Source organism: Diadema setosum, chromosome 15 (assembly GCF_964275005.1).
Source record: "Diadema setosum chromosome 15, eeDiaSeto1, whole genome shotgun sequence".
Lineage (NCBI taxonomy): Eukaryota > Metazoa > Echinodermata > Echinoidea > Diadematoida > Diadematidae > Diadema > Diadema setosum.
In genome coordinates this window covers 28,602,916-28,623,178 of record NC_092699.1, presented here as the reverse complement: position 1 = coordinate 28,623,178, position 20,263 = coordinate 28,602,916, and the positions used below count along the sequence as shown (strand labels likewise).

Here is a 20,263-nt window from a genome sequence, read left to right as displayed (position 1 = left end):
GAAAATGAAATTAAACTAGTTTTGAGTTATCACTGGTTGTTGTTTTTACATATCACAGTCACGGTGTAGACAAACACAAATGTATTATTGCTTAAAGCACCAAACACTTTCAAGGTTGGGGTGTATGGTGTAGAGCCAGTTCAATCGCAATATGTCAGATATTCCTGTAATCTACAAATTTTTCTGTGTTTTGATCTGAAGGTTACATGTTAAAGCTACAGTTGTATAACATTGTTGTGTGACCAGGCTTTGTTAATATCAAGAGATCATAGGAGTATATAGAAACACTGAATATGAATTACTGCACCTTTGGTGCACAGGTAGTAAGTAGAAAAAAGTATATGACATTGTCACTGAGTCTCACATGCTACGCTAGACGCCACATTTTTATCTCACATGCTGTTTGAATAATAATGTTCATATCTATGTAACCAATTAAACAAAAAAGTGTAGTAAATTTATTTTTGTTACTCTACAATTCTGTGAAAAGTGTAAAAATATAGATGATGAACAATGTTTTCGCTGATCCCATAGGCAGATTTTACCCTGCTGCAGCCTGTAAAATAAGCATTGAGTGTTCTTTCCCTGTAGAGTCATCAAAATTAGATTTCCATCCCAGGAAAAAGTAGAAATTAAGTCAGTTGTAAAAAGCTCCATATTATGGCGAAATATTGTGATCTGAATCTAGAATGTAACCTGTAATACTCCTTTTTGTGAAATTGTGAACCTGTTTCGTCCAAGGGTAAATAAGCACGTAGATCTTGTCGACATCCTGCTATCTGTACAAATAATGGGGATACTTTTAAGAGGTTAAAAAGCGTGTGTGCGATAGATTTATTTATTCGTGTCACTAGTCTTGTGTTGACAGCCGTTTTAGGCAGTGTGTGAGACACGGCTCACTGAAGAGATAAAAGTTTAACAAAGAATGGAAGTATATCATCTCACCATCACTGAAAGAAATCAATATTGAAAATAAAATTGAGAGCATAGAAATAAAGTATGCAGTAGTGTGTGGATTATCATTTGTGTCTTTTTTTTTTCTGTTGGATTACATTTTACACTAGTATGATTTTATTATCAGTGTAAGTGGCATGCCTTTGCGCAATTTAATTTCATACATGTCAAATGTGAAATGACACACACACACACTCTAACACACACACTCAAACACGCACACCCCTGTACATAGCACACACGCACACATGCCCGCACACACACACATCCCTTCTCTAAAAGGCGGTTAATACATGTATGGTGTTTTGTTGATGTGGTATTCTTCACATCACTATTTTGTCTCCATACGATTGGCACGGTATGGTATCTGTATGATTGTGTTACACTGCTCTTCTCTACCCCACCATGAAATATCAAGGTTACACACCGACAGGGTAGCTGCTTTTTCAATTAATAAGATACTCACTGTAGAGTATCTACTAGTAGTTGGTTACGGGGAAGCTGTTGACCACATTAAAGCCACTTTCTACCACTGGGAGCAAGGATTTATTAAAAAAAAAAAGAATTGCAGTATCACATTTGATTCATACATATATGTATAGTTTAGTTGTGTACCACAAAACATCATACTGTATAAAGATTTGCAAGAAAGCCTATTGAAGGTATAAGGAGATGTCACTTTTTTTCTCAATAAACCATATCGGTAAACGGTTTATTCTAGGAAAAAAAAAAACTATTGTTCTTATCTTGTATTCAACAATACTTAACACTGATTATACTGATCAATATAGTTACATTTGTTGTCACTATCCCTAACTCACATAATAGCACTGCAGTATGTGATACACTAAAGCTGGGTTTTTTTTTTTTTTTTCATCTGCAAACGGTTAATAGTGGCTGTAAAATCAGTGAATCCAAGAGTGACATCTTGCAACCTCAGGTTTTCAAATGGCGATAGTGATCACAAACACAGACCTGCTTTTATAAGATGAAATGATGGTATTGGCTTATAACTTTACGTCTGGTTTGGAGTTGTACAAAAATATTGCTCAGAAGTCATGGGCACATAATATCAACAAACTGAACGTTTTACTACATACCACCCGATATAAACCCATCATTAAACCCTTTAAAATCCACATGCGTTAACAATATTCTAAAGGTAACGAAACGGCTGATATAAAAGCAAAAGTAAACAAAAGAATGAAAGAAAAAACATCAGATTCTGGGGGGGGGGGGGTCCCAAAGCTATTCGACACGTGTATCTTCTGTCTCCTCATTCACGCACATGTATTATACACAAACACTTTAAAACGTATTTATTATGTAACACAATCGCATGTACTTCCATTAGTGCAAGTACACGTATGGGATGTAATCATAAGCGCGCTCTCTGATCTCCCTCTCCCGTTCTCTCCCTCTCTCACAGGTAGTCACACACACACACACACACACACACACACACACACACACAAATCTGCACACTTAAACGATGAGACTGCTTTGCCATTGTACGAATATATGATTATTGTACCACTGAATACATTTTTAATGCCGCTGTACAATATTTCATAGAAGAATACAGCCCCGACACATCACATATTTCACTTTAATAGAAACACCTACATTCAGTTTCGGAATGCTTACGGTAGCCTGAATACAGTAATCACTTCTGAGTACAATGTTATTAAACCAGATTACACAAAAGTAAAGAACCATACTATACCGACCCAATTTTTCAGAGGCTAAAAAAGTTGCAACAGATTGGCAAATCTAATAAATAGCGGGCATAAAAAATAATGACTGATAAAGATCGGTCGTTACTATCATGTAAGCAGATAACAGGCTTGGAGTGTTTTGCATAGAAGGTCTACATTAGGTTTTAGTGCTTTAGCCGTTATGAAATGTCCACTGGCATGTGTGTGTGTGTGTGTGTGTGTGTGTTTGTTTGTTTGTTTGTTTGTTTTGTTTTTTGTTTTTTTTTTGGTCAAAATATTCAAGCAACACTTTGAATGGACAAAGATGCGATGGAACAAGATTTGACATAAGGTAACAGAATGATGAAAAGCACAATTCAACGAGATGAAGCCGAGATGAGTGTAGACCTCATTTTCACTATGTGGGGAATCTTTGTTCCACTATTATACACGAATGTAGACGATTTTGTTTTTATAATTCACCACACTTCGGACGTCAAGATTAATCCCAGCCAAGGTCTGAATCATAACAACCAGCATGATATCTCATGGTAAGGCGAATTGAGAAATAGTTTCATAGGCCATGGAGTAATGATGTTGACATGACGTCATAGTGTTCTATGTCATGTCATTGTGATCAGCCTTTCGACAAATCAGCCAGCAGAGTCTTTTAAGTTTGTATGACAGCATTAAAATATACGTAGTAATAATAAAGAATTGAAATAGAGTAAAGAAAAAATTCAGGATTACATGTAGATTATGTTTAATTGCATGCCAGCGTTGGTCTCAGTAAAAACGAGGTACAGGTATACAAATCACCGTTTACAATATTGTAAATCTTCCGAGTAAACAGAGTGAAACTTCAGTGCTTGCCCGAAGTGCAGAAGTTGTACTGTTGTGGAAAAAACGGACACATGGCTTCTTTTTCTTTTGGCTTTACGAGAAGAATCGGGTTAATTAACTACGTTTGCAAACAACAACAACAACAACAATAACAAATAACAAACAGGTAAACAACTCTCCTCTACACTTTGAATCTAATCTGGATTATTTTCCAAAGTTTTACAATTACGACGTACATATAAAATTTCACTTTCCACATAAATGTAAACATGACACTTGATCAGAAAGGTGACAGCAAACTCTTCACCTTACGCCTTTCCCTCTGGTCTGTATGTTTATGACATTCTAGGCATAGAGGTAAAAATATGATATTACGAAGAGTCGTAAATCATAATCATAAGTCGTAAATTTAGGATACATTTATGCAAGGGTTCAGTGTCTTCAATAATGAGTTAATTTGCTTGGAAGAACATTCAATAAAGAGTTATGTATACCTAAATTATGTTTCATCATGTGCTGGAAGACATATTGTGTTCAACAAAACTATCGATTTATTTAATTGCGTTTTACAAAAGAAAGCGGCACTGTTGCCAATGTTGCTCCCTCCAATTGACACATCTTTGACGAGAGAAATAGAGAGAGATAGATGAAAAACAAAATCAGTTTCCTGGTGGTGTAAGGAGAGAAAGAGACGAGCCAGAGTGTAGAATATGTCTGATTTGTGGATCTGCTCATCTTCCTCCAGATCAAAACGTCCTTGTCTTTAAAGTTCCGTTTTAACTGCAGAGACAAGAAGGGACAGAATCATTTGCATCAACAAACTTTGAGGTTAATGCAATGTAATACGTTCAGCACCTGTTTGTGTCAAGCTTATCTTAAATGTATTTCCTTCCAACAACAGACCTCCCTGTAGTGCTGCGTGGGGAAGAAAAAAAAAAATAATGCCGTATACTACTCATTTCATAAGTTGAATGCCCAGAATGAAGAAACATGATCAAAATCACTCAGTTTCAGCTCTCTCTGACGGCAAACACGCTGAGATAGATAGAGAAATAGATCGAGAGATAGAGATATTATACAATGTAGAAAGAAAGAAAGAGAAAGAAAGAGACAGAAGCTATACCAACAAAAATTAGTGAGTAACTGACATCTTTAACAATACTGTTACACAGTACACTTTTCAGAGTTAATAATGATATGTGACTCGATATCCCTTTATATGTTTTTAAAGGGTATCATCCTATTTTAAATAATTTGAATTTGTGTATTATTATCATCAAAGCCTAATTTTGCACTTTGCACACATCATTAACATTGTTTTGATGTTGCGATGTATAGCGGGATGTCCTTGTTTTGTTATTTTGTTGCAGGGCCCCCAACGGTGTATTAAACCCCTGATGGGGCTATATACCGTAGGTAAAAATTCTGAATAAGTAAATAAATAAGATATACGTTATGATTATTTTGTAGATAAATCTACAGCAGTCTCCTACACTAGATGTAGCAGTAGAGAGAAACAGGCGAAACCTCATCGCTGTTGACATGGTTGAGGAACTTTAATATGCTGAGGCCATAGAAGTAAACATTCCCTATTTTTTTTTTTATTTCTATGTGGAATATATCTAATTTGAATCCGTGATGCTTCAGAAGCATGTACATTATAAAGAGAGCCAATTACAATCGCCTGGAACATTTCATATCAAAACGAAGATTATATACAATAGCGCATAATATTATCTTCCTCTTGTATTAACATCATATACTTAATCATCATGACTATCAAACCTGACGAAAAGAAAGAAGTGGACCTGTGTATAGTTGTAGATGTTGTAATGCCGTGAGTACTTACAATAGTTACTCCCGACAATGATAATAATTATGTAATACGTATAAATAATTTTGTAATAATAATAATGATTATCATATCTAATCATTTGATTATACATGCATGACCGACTAAGAGACCGAGTGTGATTTTTTTTTTCATAATTTCTTTATTCGAATTTCGTTCAATTTCATATCACAAAATTCACGTTCACAGAAAAAAAAATAACATTATACAAAAATGTATATACAAAGACAAACTGCTTTATACAAATTAATGACAATCTTACATTAAACAAACATTGTGCAAAATAATGTCAATCTTACACTGTGACTCTTTTTTTAGCCAGAGAAACGTAATCCGTTTATATATTCTCGCAAAATGCTCTTACCAACACGCACTCCTACAAACACGCACATACTATGCACACACTCACATACACACACATATCACATCACACAAATAAACAAACATACCAAATATACAAACACACACACAGAAAGTAGTTTGATAATAAACTTACGAGCACAACGAATTCTCGGTTTCCATGCCCCGTCATTACAGAACGCTGTGGGACCACCGAGTCTGACCATCCCTGGAGTTGGGGCGCACTGGAAGGTGTGTTTCTTTCCGTGGTGAAACAATTCGTCCGCCACGTCCGTGTTCGCTGGTCCGGTGCAGTTAGCTACACATAATTGTACGGCAAACAAAAATATACTAAGAGTTGTATAAATATATTCGTGGATTTCATACTCGTATGCCAGTATAAGGTTACAGCTGGTGGATCAGAATTGAATCATAGGAAGTGATATACCTGCCATCTAGCTTCTTTGCAAAACTTTTTTTTTTCTTTCCCTGTATGAGAGCAATATAGGTACAAAATTAAATCAATTCATCTGGACTTACTGTTTTTCATTCAGAAAACTGTTTCACGTCCGATCCTGGACGTTTCATCAGTTCGTCTGATTTATTGAACGTTACCTGGATGAATCAGAACTTACACCATGTTTCCCTGTCAGCATTATTTTATTGACCCTCACCCTGAAATACAGTGGACTCCCACCAAAAAGTAGTCCTCTGAACCGGCAGTTTTCTTTTGGCATATCGAATTTTCGTTATAACCGAACAAATAGAATATAAAAAAGTTGATGATGTATCGGCCTGAATTAGTACTTCGTTGTAACCGGTATTTCGTGTTCGTTATAATGAGAGTGTACTGTAATGATGATGATAAATGTGCTCAACATAGAACAAAGAAGGGCAGATAAAAAATGTGACGACAAAATGGGGAAAGGGATGAAAGAGACATTTACAGAAGGGCTTGTCTAAACCAGGATTTGGGTCATGTGGGTGAAATCTTTAGATACTATTATAAGAGAGAACCGATTGCCAATGTCTAGTGGGAGTTTGTTCCGTAGAAATTCCCTTGGTCATTCCTCATTCCTACACTATAAACCATATATAATGCATGTATGATGTGTTATTCATTCTTCAAATGAGTGGGAAAACGCAATGACCTACGATTGTTATATCATAACAAATGAAAAATGGAGTTGTGTGCTTTAGAAAACATTATGTTCTGCTTCAACTGATCGAAGTCTCTTTCATGGCTTCTCATTTCATTTGACTACAATGTTTACGAATGTACATGTGCGCTGACTTACATATTAAAAGTATAATAATTATGTATGCATACATTTCCCATCAATACGGTGTACACCTAACCCGCACACGCACATAGATTTACAGTATGTATAAGTCCTATATATTTTATGACATTATAGGCCTACTATTCTTTTCGTATAAATAAACCATTCTTTTTATCTTATGTGTTTTGGGTGTGCGTGGCGGACAAAGTAAATGAGGAAGTGAATAAAATACATGGATGACGTTCAAAATGGCGCCTAGATAGAAACCTCTGCAGACGGGTAGGTCTCCACCAATGGCGCCACTCCACGTTCCATCGTTGCAAACGGTCCGCCACGGGCCGTCGACGAACAGACCGCCTTCGCACGAGAAGAGGATGGTGTCAGTGTGGTCGTAGGCCACTCCCCCAGTCTCGCCTGTAAGTTTGGAGGTGTGGATCACGTGTGTGTCGTTGAAACCTGGGGTGTGACATTTGTCTGAAGGTTTACGGAAAAGGGAGAATGTCAAGACAACACGCCAAACAACACTATCTTGATTCTACCACCCCCTAGTACAAAATGAATCTATACTGCCTTCTGAAAGATAAACCGTCATATTTTTTAACCAGATAGTCTGATACAGTAGCTGATGTTAAGAAGGGTTATGAATTTTTCAAGGGATTCAAAATAACATCGCGTTTTTAGAACAACAATGTTCATTTACGGTGACTCTTATGTATCTAGTAGAAAAAAAAAAATATGTGTGCGGGTATACTACGAAAAAAAAAAAAAACATCAACAGTGAGGGTGAACACGGACTGTGAACTTCAGAAATAGCTGACTAGTGTTTGTTATTCTTGTAGAGAGTTTACGTTAACGAGCAAGATGTATAAGAGCATAAAAATAAGAAGGTATCTCTGTATCTCTATTTGGTAGCTGTCGCCTTCTTATAATACAAAATTTGAGAAACAAAGTGATGAACCTTTAAAAATGGAAAATTATCCGTTGTTTTGATTACGATTATGATAGATCGTATAAATACCCAGTTGCTTTGTGTAAGTGTGTGTGTGTGTGTGTGTGTGTGTGTGTGTGTGTGTTTTCATTTCTCCAAAGGTTCATCCAAACAAGAAAAAGAAAAATAGAACTTAAAGGGGATGGATGGCTAGTAACTGATCAGTGGGAAACAGTGGGAATGCTGGGGATGATTCTTCCAATCCTTGTGGGATTCATTTAAGAGTACATTATATACAATTGTATCTATTGTTGTGTGAAAATTATTTGCTTCAGAATGGTCTCATATTCAAGTAATGTGCAGTTTAATGTTTCCAGGTTAGCGTGCCTGGTCAGTGACGGGGCATTAAACTGCACATTACTTGAATATGAGACCATTCTGAAGCAAATAATTTTCACACAACAATAGATATATAATGTACTCTTAAATGAATCCCACAAGAATCGGAACAATCATCCCCCAGCATTCCCACTGTTTCCCTCTGATCAGTTACTAGCCACCCCCTTTAACACACCATTGTCTGTCGGTTGCCAATCCTCATAAACTCTGTACCTCCCTCTCGTAGCTAGGCTTTAATATAAAGCAAAAATGTGGCACATCCTCCAACTGAATGAAAGCATATGATAAACTTTATACGAAGAGTTCATAGGGCTGCCATTTGAAGGGAGAGAGAGAGTGATAATGCACAAGATCTAGATTATAGAACATTCATCTCATTCAAGAAAGAAATCCTACATTATGTTTGCTCTCGTTCTTGAGTTTGACGTTAGAAGTATCTGATTATATCTCTGTCAATAAGAAAGCAGTATAATAAAAACCATATCTTATGGTCACTGCATGAAATTTCTTCGCGATTTGACACACATGGCATTTAAAGGAGACCTCCGGATGATTTTCAGATTTTTACATTTGAACAACTATAAATTAGTTATACTAAGGACAGAGTTTCAGAATTTGTGATGATTGGGGTGAAGAATAAGAATATTTTCAAAATTTAGAACAAATTGCAATGAACAAGGATGATGACATGGCAGAGTCACCATAAGAATGTATGAGTTGGGGCTCAAGAAAGCAAAACAAAAGAAGAAGGCATGCATACATTATACACAGGTGAACTCGCAAGCAAGCGGTATTGTAATGGAATTACACTGCTACATTTCTGAAATATGTGAACCTCCTATGTCATCATCCTTGTTCAGTGTAATTTATTAAAGGTTTTTCAAAGTACTGTTTCTCTGCTCAAGAACCACAATAAATTCCACAAATCTATACATGGAGTTGTTGATTTATGTACTACATGATGTGAAATTATAAAAATCGTCTCGAATGTCCCTTTAATTCGCAAATGAAATTCCAAAACAAAAATCAATACAAGCGGAAATTTCTAGTTTGATAAATATGAAGCGGGAGCAATGGCAGAAGGTTATATTTATTAGAACTATATAATCAACAGAAGTGTAATTTATCATTGTTGGTCACCCCCGAGGACCCGGGCATATCCAGTCATTTAAAAGATGAATTTCGTTTATCACGTTTGTCGCTTATGACGTAATCGTTCATTTTGCCGCCAGGGAAAGTTATGATGGGAAGAAAAAAAAAAAACATAACAGTAAATCGGTATTAGTAAACTTGAAACTCTTTCGAGGGAACTTGAAATAAATCATTATATTATCCACATAGAGCTGTCATACCTTTATTGGCCTATAGATTTATCTGAATATGAAAATATCATCCTTCTGTGGAATATCGTTTTGTGTATCACTTGCACTAGATATAATTAGTACTGCGTAACAGTCAAAGTATCTGAACGACGCTGTTCAGCCTTGTATTGGCTTATTATCAGAACTTGTACTTTACTGACTGATCTTTACACACACAACACACAACACACACATACACAAGCAAACGGAAGTCTCCGCTAGACATGTGGCAATGAAATGCACTTTAACGATGGAAGTCCTCATAGCATGTGTGTACGTGTGTATGTACGTATGAAAACATGTATGTGTGTGAATATATGTACTCCTACAAACATTACGAACAAATTTGTGGTCATGTTCATGCACGCCCTTTTTTACATTTATTGAGTTGTTACCATGGCAACTGAGAAGCATCGGATCCGGGTCCCATTGGTTGGTTGAATTGCAGTAGGAGAACTCTGGACCGATGGGAGTCTTGTCATCATCACATAGTAGGTCAACTCTTTGGTTCAGCTTGAAGTATCTATCATCAGCAGGAGTCCCGACGTAATTGACACCCTCTGGAACTTCAGGTTCTGGGCAACCTGTGCAGTGAAATAGAAGACGGAACATGGCTTGTGTATCCAGAGTCGATCGGATAAGCGTGTGTTTAAATTGACTATAAACCTCTTAGACCTAACGATTCATTTGTGGTGTCAACAGTGTAGGGCAAATCAAGGCCGTGTTTCTACCTCCCTGGTCGGTGTGTAGTTTGCATAAGTATGGAAAATGGTCATGCTTGGGGGGGGGGGGGAAGAAAAGAATCCTCCCCCCCCCCCCCCCAATTAGGGGGTTTATACCACGCAAACCATGAGTACACTGCGACACTGACCTATACTGCGGGCTAACCGTTGTTGGCATGTCCTGTAGTATCTATCCTCAAATTTAAACAAAATATCAGTGTCAGAAGAGATACTCAATTCTACCTCATAGGCCTCATACTCGTAACCTGTTTCTCTTATTTAGCAACTGAATATTTGGATTTGAATTCATATATACGACTCAATAATGAAATTCAAGACAAACTTAAACGATTGTGGAAGCCCATTCAAAATAATTGTAGAGCTTATTGATGGAAAAAAAAGAACAAAAAGAGGTAGTTTACCATGCACTATTTAAAAAAGGCAGTGATAGAAAATTGATAATCATCTATCTATCTATTGCAATTTTTAGTACCGGTTTTTAAAATGAATGACAATTAAGGTCTACCAGTTATCATTAATCGTGTGTTTGCTAAAAATGGTAGGAGAAGTATAAGGTCTTTCTTTTCACGACATTCAAGAAAATCAGGGTCTTTTTTTTTTTTTTTGTCTACTCACCAGCAAAGACACAAACGACCTCAAGATTCCATTCGCCGGCGTCACAAGTCGTCGTGATAGTGTCACCAGAGCCTTCTAGGGAGTAACCGGGCAGACACTGGAACACAATAACGTCCCCTGAACCGTATAACGTTGCCGTTCCATTAGTATTATCTGGAGCTGTACAAGCCGCTGTAAGGTATAGTAATAAGGACATATATTTACCTTGATGACTTTCACATAGTGGCATCATGGACGACGATGAATAATAAGAAAAAAGAATGTCATTTTCCCTCCAATGAAACAAAAATCCTTGTGTAGGATACGGCCAATCTAGAGCAAAATATTTAAAGAACCTTTTCGTCTTGAAAAATGAGATCAAGATTGAATAGAATCGCTTCACTGTTATCCAATATTCTGAAAGAAATCTTTGTCAGTGACGGATGTAAGGGAGGAGGGTTACGGGGTTTAATGCGCATAGGAAAACGCCATCATAATCACACAATGTTCTTATATAGCACTCAGACTCAGCTTAGGTAATAGGGTTTAACCCCTCCCTCCAGACTACTACCAAGTGAACATGTATTACTTTTTTATTATGTACATATCGTTTTGATATATAGAAAAACGCCATCATAGATTGTGTCCAAATCCACTCGGTATATTCCTCGCACTCGACTCTGTCTAGCAAAATAATGATAATAGTAATAATAATAATAATAATAATAATAATAATAATAATAATGATAATAATAATAATAATAATAATAATAATAATAATGATAATAATAATAATAATAATGATAATAATAATAATAATAATAATAATAATAATAATAATAATGATAATAATAATAATAATAATGATAATAATAATAATAATAATAATAATAATAATAATAATAATAATAATAACAATAATAAAAATTGGCGCGCCGTCACGCGGCTCACAGACATCGCCGCTTCGTGCTTTGGGGACGATGCTCTGCATCGTCGTAGGTTCAAACCCAGGGACCGCGGAGCCGGGGGGGGGGGGGGGGAGGTGGTGGGTTCAGCCCCACCCCCCCCCCCCCCCCCCCGGCTCCGCGGTCCCTGGGTTTGAACCTATTATTTAGGGGGGAAAAAAGAGAAAAAAATAAAGCATGCAAGTATGCTTAAAATCGCAAGCTGGCAACCCTGAAAATGAAAAATCCCCCCCCCCCATCGCTCGCTACGCTCCTTCTCAATACCCAGTTCAGCCCCTGAACCACCCCCCCCCCCCCCTTTGGAAAAAAAAGCTTGATCCACCCCTGTTTGTTTGTTTTGTTTTGTTTTATTCTATTGTCTTATTTTGTTTTGCTTTTCACTGAAAAGCTGGTGGTTGTATACATACTGCCAAATTATGTCTTCCACGTGAGACCTGCAGACTGAAAATAAGATAAAAGGCCGCGGTATATAAGAGGCAGCAAAAATCCCTCTTATGTAGACGGCCCTGTAATAAGTCGGGCCTACACAAATTGTTGGTCCTACACCTCGCTGTACACGAGCAATTTGGATTTCAGGGGGCAATGTGCACTCTACATGTTTTAAATGTCTCAACTTACTGCCGAGTGTTTCTAATAAACCAATTCAGTACGTGAAAATATCATTGTTTTTCTCCCTGCCGATCAATCTCTGTTGATACATAGGTTTTCCCATCCATTTTCGCACTTTTGTCATTCAATTTCAAAGATTTATTATTCAATTTCGTCCCGAGAAGCACGTGGAACGCAAATCCTAACTTCAAATTCGTCAATTGTCATTGTAAATATTCGTTTTTCGTCAAACATTTTCGAAGACATAGCATTCAGAATCGTCAATTGTCATTCAAATTCATCCCTCCCGCTGACGGATCGCAGAATGTGAAGATCAAATTCGTTTTTGTTCACACAATATCATGAATTTTTCATTCAAATTAGTCAGATGTTGTCGATTCTTTATTTTGATGGTGAACCAACTTTGAGCCAACATATTTTTACTTTCTCTCGTAAATTGTATCGTTACACATTATTCCCTAACCATTTGCTTAGACAATACACACGAAAAACATGACTGCCAACTAAAATTGATTGAAGGATAAACGACAGTGAAAAGACATAACCCAGGACAGTATGTCAGTGTCACCTTTTGAACTTTAACCCGTAATGTTCAGGTTTTCGCATCATAATGCATGAAGCAAACTTTAATTTTTGTACCCTGGAAAGCAGCAAACATAATTATGTTATCCATTCTTTGACATTAAATAGGCTATAATTCTACACTTAGATTTTGTCTTTAATCATGACTGTTTGCCTAGAAATCGTTTTTCAGTGTTTTCGTTTGCGAGACGGTACGTCTGTTTGTATCAGTGTGTACTCGCATTGCTTGTGTGCATGTCTGTATCTGTGGGTCTGTGTGTGGGGGGGGGGGGACACTTGTGTGTATGTTTACTCCTGAATGTAAAATGTGAACGGTTACAGAAAAAAAAATACATGAATGACTGGAAACTCACACCGGATAGAGATATGAGACGAATATGAATGAAAATTTAACGAAAATGATTGACAAAAGACCAAATCGATCCTGCTGTTTTGAGTGCTGCGAGTGAGACTGACGAATTTGAACTAATGACGAAAATGTATGCCAAATGACTAAATTGAATGGACTTTATTTGAAAATGAACGACGAAAGACGAATTTGAAAGTAAGATTGGCCTATTTCCGACATCCTGCGACGAAATTGAAGTAAAAATTTGTGAAATTGAATGAAAAAAGTTTGAAAATGAATGGGAAAACCTATATATATACTTCTAAATTTTCTGATCAATGTTGTTACTTTATCCTACATTGCTGTATTCGTGTATTTGTTTGCTGTTTCTTTGCTTGCTTAGAACAACTTGTCTATGGCAATTATACGAAAGTCGGGAGTTAAAAATCTTTCATGCCCTACACTCCTAACACTGCATCATTTCGTAAAACATGGTGATACAGCATAACTTGGGAAGAATGTTTTCTCTGTGAGCATTGCTTCTTACCTTGACATGATGGTAGTTCGGTCCCTTCGTAGTTCCAGCTACCATCGGAGTCACAGGCTGCAGTAGAAGACCCCGTGACCCCTCCTTGAGGGCAGGAGAACTGAACCGCATTCCCGGGATCGTAGGAAGTTTGATCGGGAGTGGTGACTACACCACCGGCACCTACCTCAGGTGGTACACATGAGACTGGAACGAAACAATATTGGCTCTTATGATGATGGAGATGATAGTTTATCATATAGCAGTTGAATGATGACAATGGTGTTATGCCGGTATAACATGCTTATCATCAGCATTATCATCATCATCACATTTGTACAAATGGCTACTGTAAATTTCATTTGGAGCATGAGTAATAACACTAATATTCTTGTTTTCATTTTCATGTGATTATCTCATGCATTGCGCATTTCCATGTAGGAACTGGTCAATGGAACTCATCAAAGAAATGAACATGATAACAATTATCACAATAATTATGATATATGGTAATGATTGTTTTGATGATGATGCTAATGATAGCAATAATTATAAAATTGACAGACTAAATAAAAAAAGTCATTACACGTAAACATTATGTCCATTACTTTTGTCCTACTATCATTGCACATCTCTCTCTCTCTATATATATATATAATATATACACACATACATATAACTCACAATCATCCTTGATCTTAATCTTGTTCCAACCCCCCCCCCCAAAAAAAAAAACAAAAAAAAACAACAAACAAACAAACAAACAAACAAAAAAACTAATAGATAACGTATTGGAACAGAAAATTACTGTGAAAATTATATCTGCGAAAAAGTATTATAGCATTATAGCATTGCAGAAAATATCATAGTTGTAATCAACGCAAGTATCTTGAGCGATGGAAGTATTATGGTGAGTTGATTTACCTGAAGTGCATGTTGACGTTGTAATATCTGGATTCCAAGTATCACTGCCATAGCAGAGGCCATACGTTGGCCCCGATACAGGACTCCCATCGGAACATGACACATCCGCACGCATCCACTGTGGGTAGCTTGCCTGGTCAGGAGAAATCACTACGTTGGGATTGAGACTTGGCCTCACGCATGTGTTTGCATCTATATGGTACCAACAAAGAAAAAAGTAAATCGTGAGAGAAGAGACAGTTGATAAGATTGTGTGAACAGTAGTTATAGCATTCCCCGAAAAGTCACGCACACATAGGCTGCATAAAGACGAAATGATGGAATGAATTATATTATATAGTTTCCAGGTTAATCTCAAACCCTTGCCGATCAAATACGTAAAATGGTCGTTCAAAATTCATAGATACCAGTCGCATTGTATTTAACACAAGTAAATGTAATCTTGAAGAGCGCATTTTTTTTTCGAGTTAAAAACTGTTAATAAGAAATTATTTCCGTTCGTGCGCGATGGAATCTGATCTCCAGATAAATTTTAGATCCACTGTGTTTCTCGTGTCTTTCTCTTTTTTTTTTCGTGCTTGTTTTTGCTCCCGTTTATGTTTTTCTTGTACATATTATTGTAATCTCCTTATAGCTTATCTTGTGACTTTTTATTTCTGTCTGCACGTCTATGTTCCTTGTTTTATATCTTTCATATTTATTGTAGTGAATTAGATAGGGGAGCACCAGGGCTAGCCAGACCAGACACCATGCAGGGCTGTGTATAGTTAAACCTGGGGCCCGTTTCATAAAACTTGTCATCAGTGACACGTTGTCATAGATGTGACAAGCTACTGAAATCCTTGCAGCTGATTGGCTGAGAGCAAATTTGTCATAGAAATGTGGCAGTTGTCACTGATGACAAGTTTTATGACACGGGCCCCAGGTCATAAAGTCCCCTTTATGAGTAATCAAAACGTCTTTTCACAATGTTTAGAGATAAAAATTTTAAACAGATTTGACATGAATAGAAGGACAACGTTTCTAGATACTTCATGTGGCCCTAAGAGATTGCAACTGTCATGAAACCAGGCTGCCACAGCTAATCAATTGTCAGAATGAAAATTATGAACATATTGCCATGGTGTTTGCAATAAACGCAGGTTGCGATTGCTGCAGCAACTCTCTGAAAAGGATTGGTGAAACTGATAATGGTCGATAATGGTATTAAAGGGATCGTACAGTTTTGGTTGAGACCTAATTTCAGGTTTCTAACATTTTTGGTGAGATAATGAGAAACCTCTTATGAAATATGAAAGAGCACGTAATTCCATGAGGAATTCAACGTTTATTTGATGAAAAATAGTTTTGAAATGGCTGAGATATCCAAAACAGAGCGATTCTAATAAAGTGTGGGACCCACACTTTATTACGATTGCTTTTTTTTTAACTTTGTTTTAGGATGTTTCAGTTATTTCAAACCCAATTTTCATCAAATAAACTTTGAATTCCTCTTAGAATTGTATGCTCTGTACTATGTCATAAGTGTTTTCTTGGTATCTCGCAAAAAGTTTAAAGCCCAATTCATATCTCCACCAATACTGTACTATCCCTTTAATGTGCAAGGACATGAAGGACATGGCCGAATTCACAATAGCGGTAATAGCCTCAATAAATTATCATTCAAATTCATTTACTTCTGTTCAAATTCAAATTTAATTCAATTCAAAATTCGTTATTCGTGTAACAAACATTTCAAAGGAATCAAGCAAATTTAGATAAGGGGCATACGGTTTAAGATTTGAATATCAAAATTCATTTCAAATTTCCAATTCTTGCATTTTCACATGTCTTACCTGAACGTTTTGAGGAAAGAGCCTTCAAATTTATTTTCTATCATTCGAAATTATTTCTGTGCAGGAAAATCTTCAAATGAGTCATTCAAGCTTAGACATTTCTTATCTCCTTCTGATTTACTTGTCTCCCGCCAACCCGTTGTTTTGTCAATCAAAAACATTGAAGATTAATGAGATTCATACTTTTCAAACCACAATTTTTTGTCCACAAACACACGTTCAATCAACTTCCCTCTGTGTTCAATGATTTCTTAATTCCTAATTTGAATATTTATTCTTACCCAACTCGCCATTCATCTGATTATCATCTTGAAAACCCAAGAATTGTTTTAGCACAAAATTCCTTAAAACATCATGATGCTGATGGTTGGATTTTTTTACCCGTTGACCTTGAACAATGGAGATCTATTCATTTATTTAAAAGACAGCTTAAAAACATGTTGTTAAATCAGTATGTACATGTGTATCTGAATGTTACAGCATGTTGCTTTTTATCTGTTTTATTTTTTGCCCCTTCCATAATATAGCTAAAGTAAGGGTTCCGAACTGATCGTATATACACAACAAACATGAACATTAACACATATTCACAACTCATTTCCATGCAAGCACCTCACATCTTGCACAATGCACAATGCATTTCCCTTCATTCTCCCCCCCCCCCCCCCCATCTCTTTATCGCCACTCAGTGAGTGGTAACTTATATGCTATATTCTTACAATGTTGTATTATTTAGATAGTAATTTCTGAGGCCATTGTCCTTGCTTAATATGATGATGGTCTCCTGAATTTTTGTACATCAAGAATTGCCTAATTTGTCTTTGAGCAAGAGATATACACTGTACTGTAACTTATGTTTGCATAAATGTATGCACAAAATAGTTTATTTTCATTTTGAATCGTGCCAGGGGAAAGAGTTGAATATTTAAATGAGTCATTTATTTGTTTTAATTGTCAGATTCAATTTATACTATGCTCAATATGTTTGTTCAAATACCTTTGTACTTCATTTATGTATGAAGAAGAAATTCATAAATAAAATCAGAATCAGAATCAGAATCAGACTATAAGCTGACAATTTTTGAAATGTGCACTCGCAATCATTGTCACTGATTGTTGCTCGTTCATTTATTGTATTATCAGTGCAAAGTTTCAAATAGCTCAAATTTGAATATTACTCGTTAACAACGGGCATTCAAATTCAGATGTCCGTGCACTGCCTGAATAGACCATGTGCCGTCATTCAAATCTATGAAAGGGCAAGCGTGTTTCAAATAAGTGCATTGGATTTGGACGCACGTGCATGGAAATCTAATGCACGAATTTAGATCCATTTAGTTTTAAAAACGAATTCGTAAGAATTTTTTTTTTTCAATCCGAATGTCCTGAAAATACAAAAATCGAATGCAAATAAAGAAATGAAAATAGGGCGCTCTTAATTAAAACAATGTTGTTGACAAATTAATATACTTTGATGTTCATGAATTAATTTATGTCTGTTTCGAAAATCATTTCAATTAATGAATTCAAAGTTTGGAAGACCGATACCGATAATTAGATGATAGTGTCTGAATTTCAATGCATGTAAATGAATTTGACTGACACACTGAGATGTGAAGTTGAGCGAGAAAAACATTACATTCTAAATTCACATTTAGTGTGTGAGAAAGAGTCAGAAAGTTTGGCACACAATAGGGGAGACCGGGTCTAGTTGTTACACGGGCAAGTTGTTACACTGTCATTTTCTCTATTATGATCAAAAGATTGCGTTATACAAGTAATATCAAATCAAAACGTATAGCCAACGATCTCTGCATGCGAAATCTGGCGTTGCCTGGACGTCACATGTAGAAGGTAGGTCCAAAAAACACTTTTTTACCTCTCCCAGTAAAATTTTCAAAAAATTCGATTTTTCTTTATTACACCAAATCCATTCTTCTCCAGTAAGTGATGAGTATGTGGTTGAAAGAAGCGTGTTTTGGCTGTCTTTTGGTGAAAGTAGCAACACGTGATGTTTGATTGTTTATTGGCCACACGTGTGAAAAGCTTTTGAAAACGCACTGGGTCAAGTTGTTACAACAACTTGACCCGTCTGGAGAATCGAGTGGTGTAACAACTTACCCCAATGCACTTTCAGTTGAATTTATGGTTATATATATATACACACACACACACACACACACACACACACACCCAACACACTCATACACCCCAGCATAGGCTAACAAGCACACCTAGACAGGTTAATATTAAGAATTACCTAACACGTCAGATCTGCATTACCCGATTTGAGTTGACTTTCTACGGTGTAACAAAGTACCCCATGTGCTGTAACAACTTACCCCAACTTCGGGGAAAGTTGTTACAAAATGTTGTGTTTATTGATTACGTAATATCTTGTTTATATTATCTGGACTTCCAAAGTTTGTACTGTTTTTAAGTAAAGGAGGAAATAAGGTATCCTGAAAGCAAAAATGAAGCCGATTCCTCTATTCGTTTTTTGTACAGACCTAAAAATGTGAAAATTGTAACAACTAGACCCGGTCTCCCCTACTCAATAACAATTCATCGTTCGGACAAAAATAAAGAATAGTTTTAATTTCATCAAAATAATAGTGCAGGTTATTAGTTCGTGTAATTAAATGCATTGTACCATATAAACCTATTTCGTTTTCCACAAAGCACAGTACTGAAAATACTCTGGCCTCTGGGAAGTGTAAAACAACTAGATGTCATAGGTATAAAGTACATCTGAGAAATATTGATTTAGAGTACTCCATCATCAAGGTAACAGGAAAGATAAGAAATAAACGCGTAATTAATTGTCAGCTGATTGTAACTGCAGGTATCAAATACTAAGAGTGATATTCAGGTCTAAGATTCCGATGAAGTAAATGAAAACGGGGGAGAAGGTGATTCGTGTGTCTATTCGAATGTACACATTGCCAAGAAACTTTTCTAGTGGAAGTTTGCTGAACAGCTTCATAGTCACGAGACCTTTTTAGAAATAAAACAAATAGAATCTTCAAATACCATTCATTATTATGATTTTGTTGACTGATACAAAATATGCCAGAAGTATGTTTATGTATACAGGCATTCTGATATGTAAGCCCTATATGAATGTAAAAATACACAAGATACATATGAATATGCACTCAAACTTTAATACGTATACTATATTAAACATACTACAAACGTATTACCTGAGCTGCCGACATATAGGGCCACTGACAATGATGCTACCAAACAATTGAGGGCACAGACTCTCCAACCCATGATTTAATCCTTTTCCGATTTAGGAATAAAAAATGGAAAATCGTGTAGGGCCGCGCAGCATACAAAAAAGGTATTGAAGATTTAATTGTATGGCTCGAAGTCGAAAAGGGTTCACTTATGAATTTCCAGAACATTTCTGGCTAGCTCTTTTGGACTTTGCTCTATGTTAGGATACAAGACATAATTCTTGATAGTTTATGGCAGGATTTATAATGTATGTAT

General features: G+C 36.3%; 1 protein-coding gene across 1 annotated transcript; it reads right to left on the bottom strand.

Annotated features, from left to right (window-relative positions):
- Positions 1-4,257: 4,257 nt before the first annotated feature.
- Positions 4,258-17,059, bottom strand: LOC140238646 (beta-2-glycoprotein 1-like). Its single transcript, XM_072318546.1, has 8 exons — positions 17,044-17,059; positions 14,928-15,119; positions 14,025-14,186; positions 11,015-11,185; positions 10,052-10,240; positions 7,236-7,442; positions 5,843-6,004; positions 4,258-4,274 (listed from the first exon to the last, which is right to left on the bottom strand). The coding sequence occupies exons 1-8, from the start codon at positions 17,057-17,059 to the stop codon at positions 4,258-4,260; spliced, it is 1,116 nt and encodes a 371-aa protein (XP_072174647.1).
- Between the last annotated feature and the right edge of the window lie 3,204 nt (positions 17,060-20,263).

Bases quoted from the DNA above. Each gene is read 5' to 3' on its own strand.
- LOC140238646 (XM_072318546.1), bottom strand. The intron at 14,187-14,927 runs GTAAATCAACTC...CACCTGAGGTAG, and splicing joins AACGTCAACATGCACTTCAG to GTGCCGGTGGTGTAGTCACC. The intron at 11,186-14,024 runs GTAAGAAGCAAT...TATACCTTACAG, and splicing joins CGAACTACCATCATGTCAAG to CGGCTTGTACAGCTCCAGAT.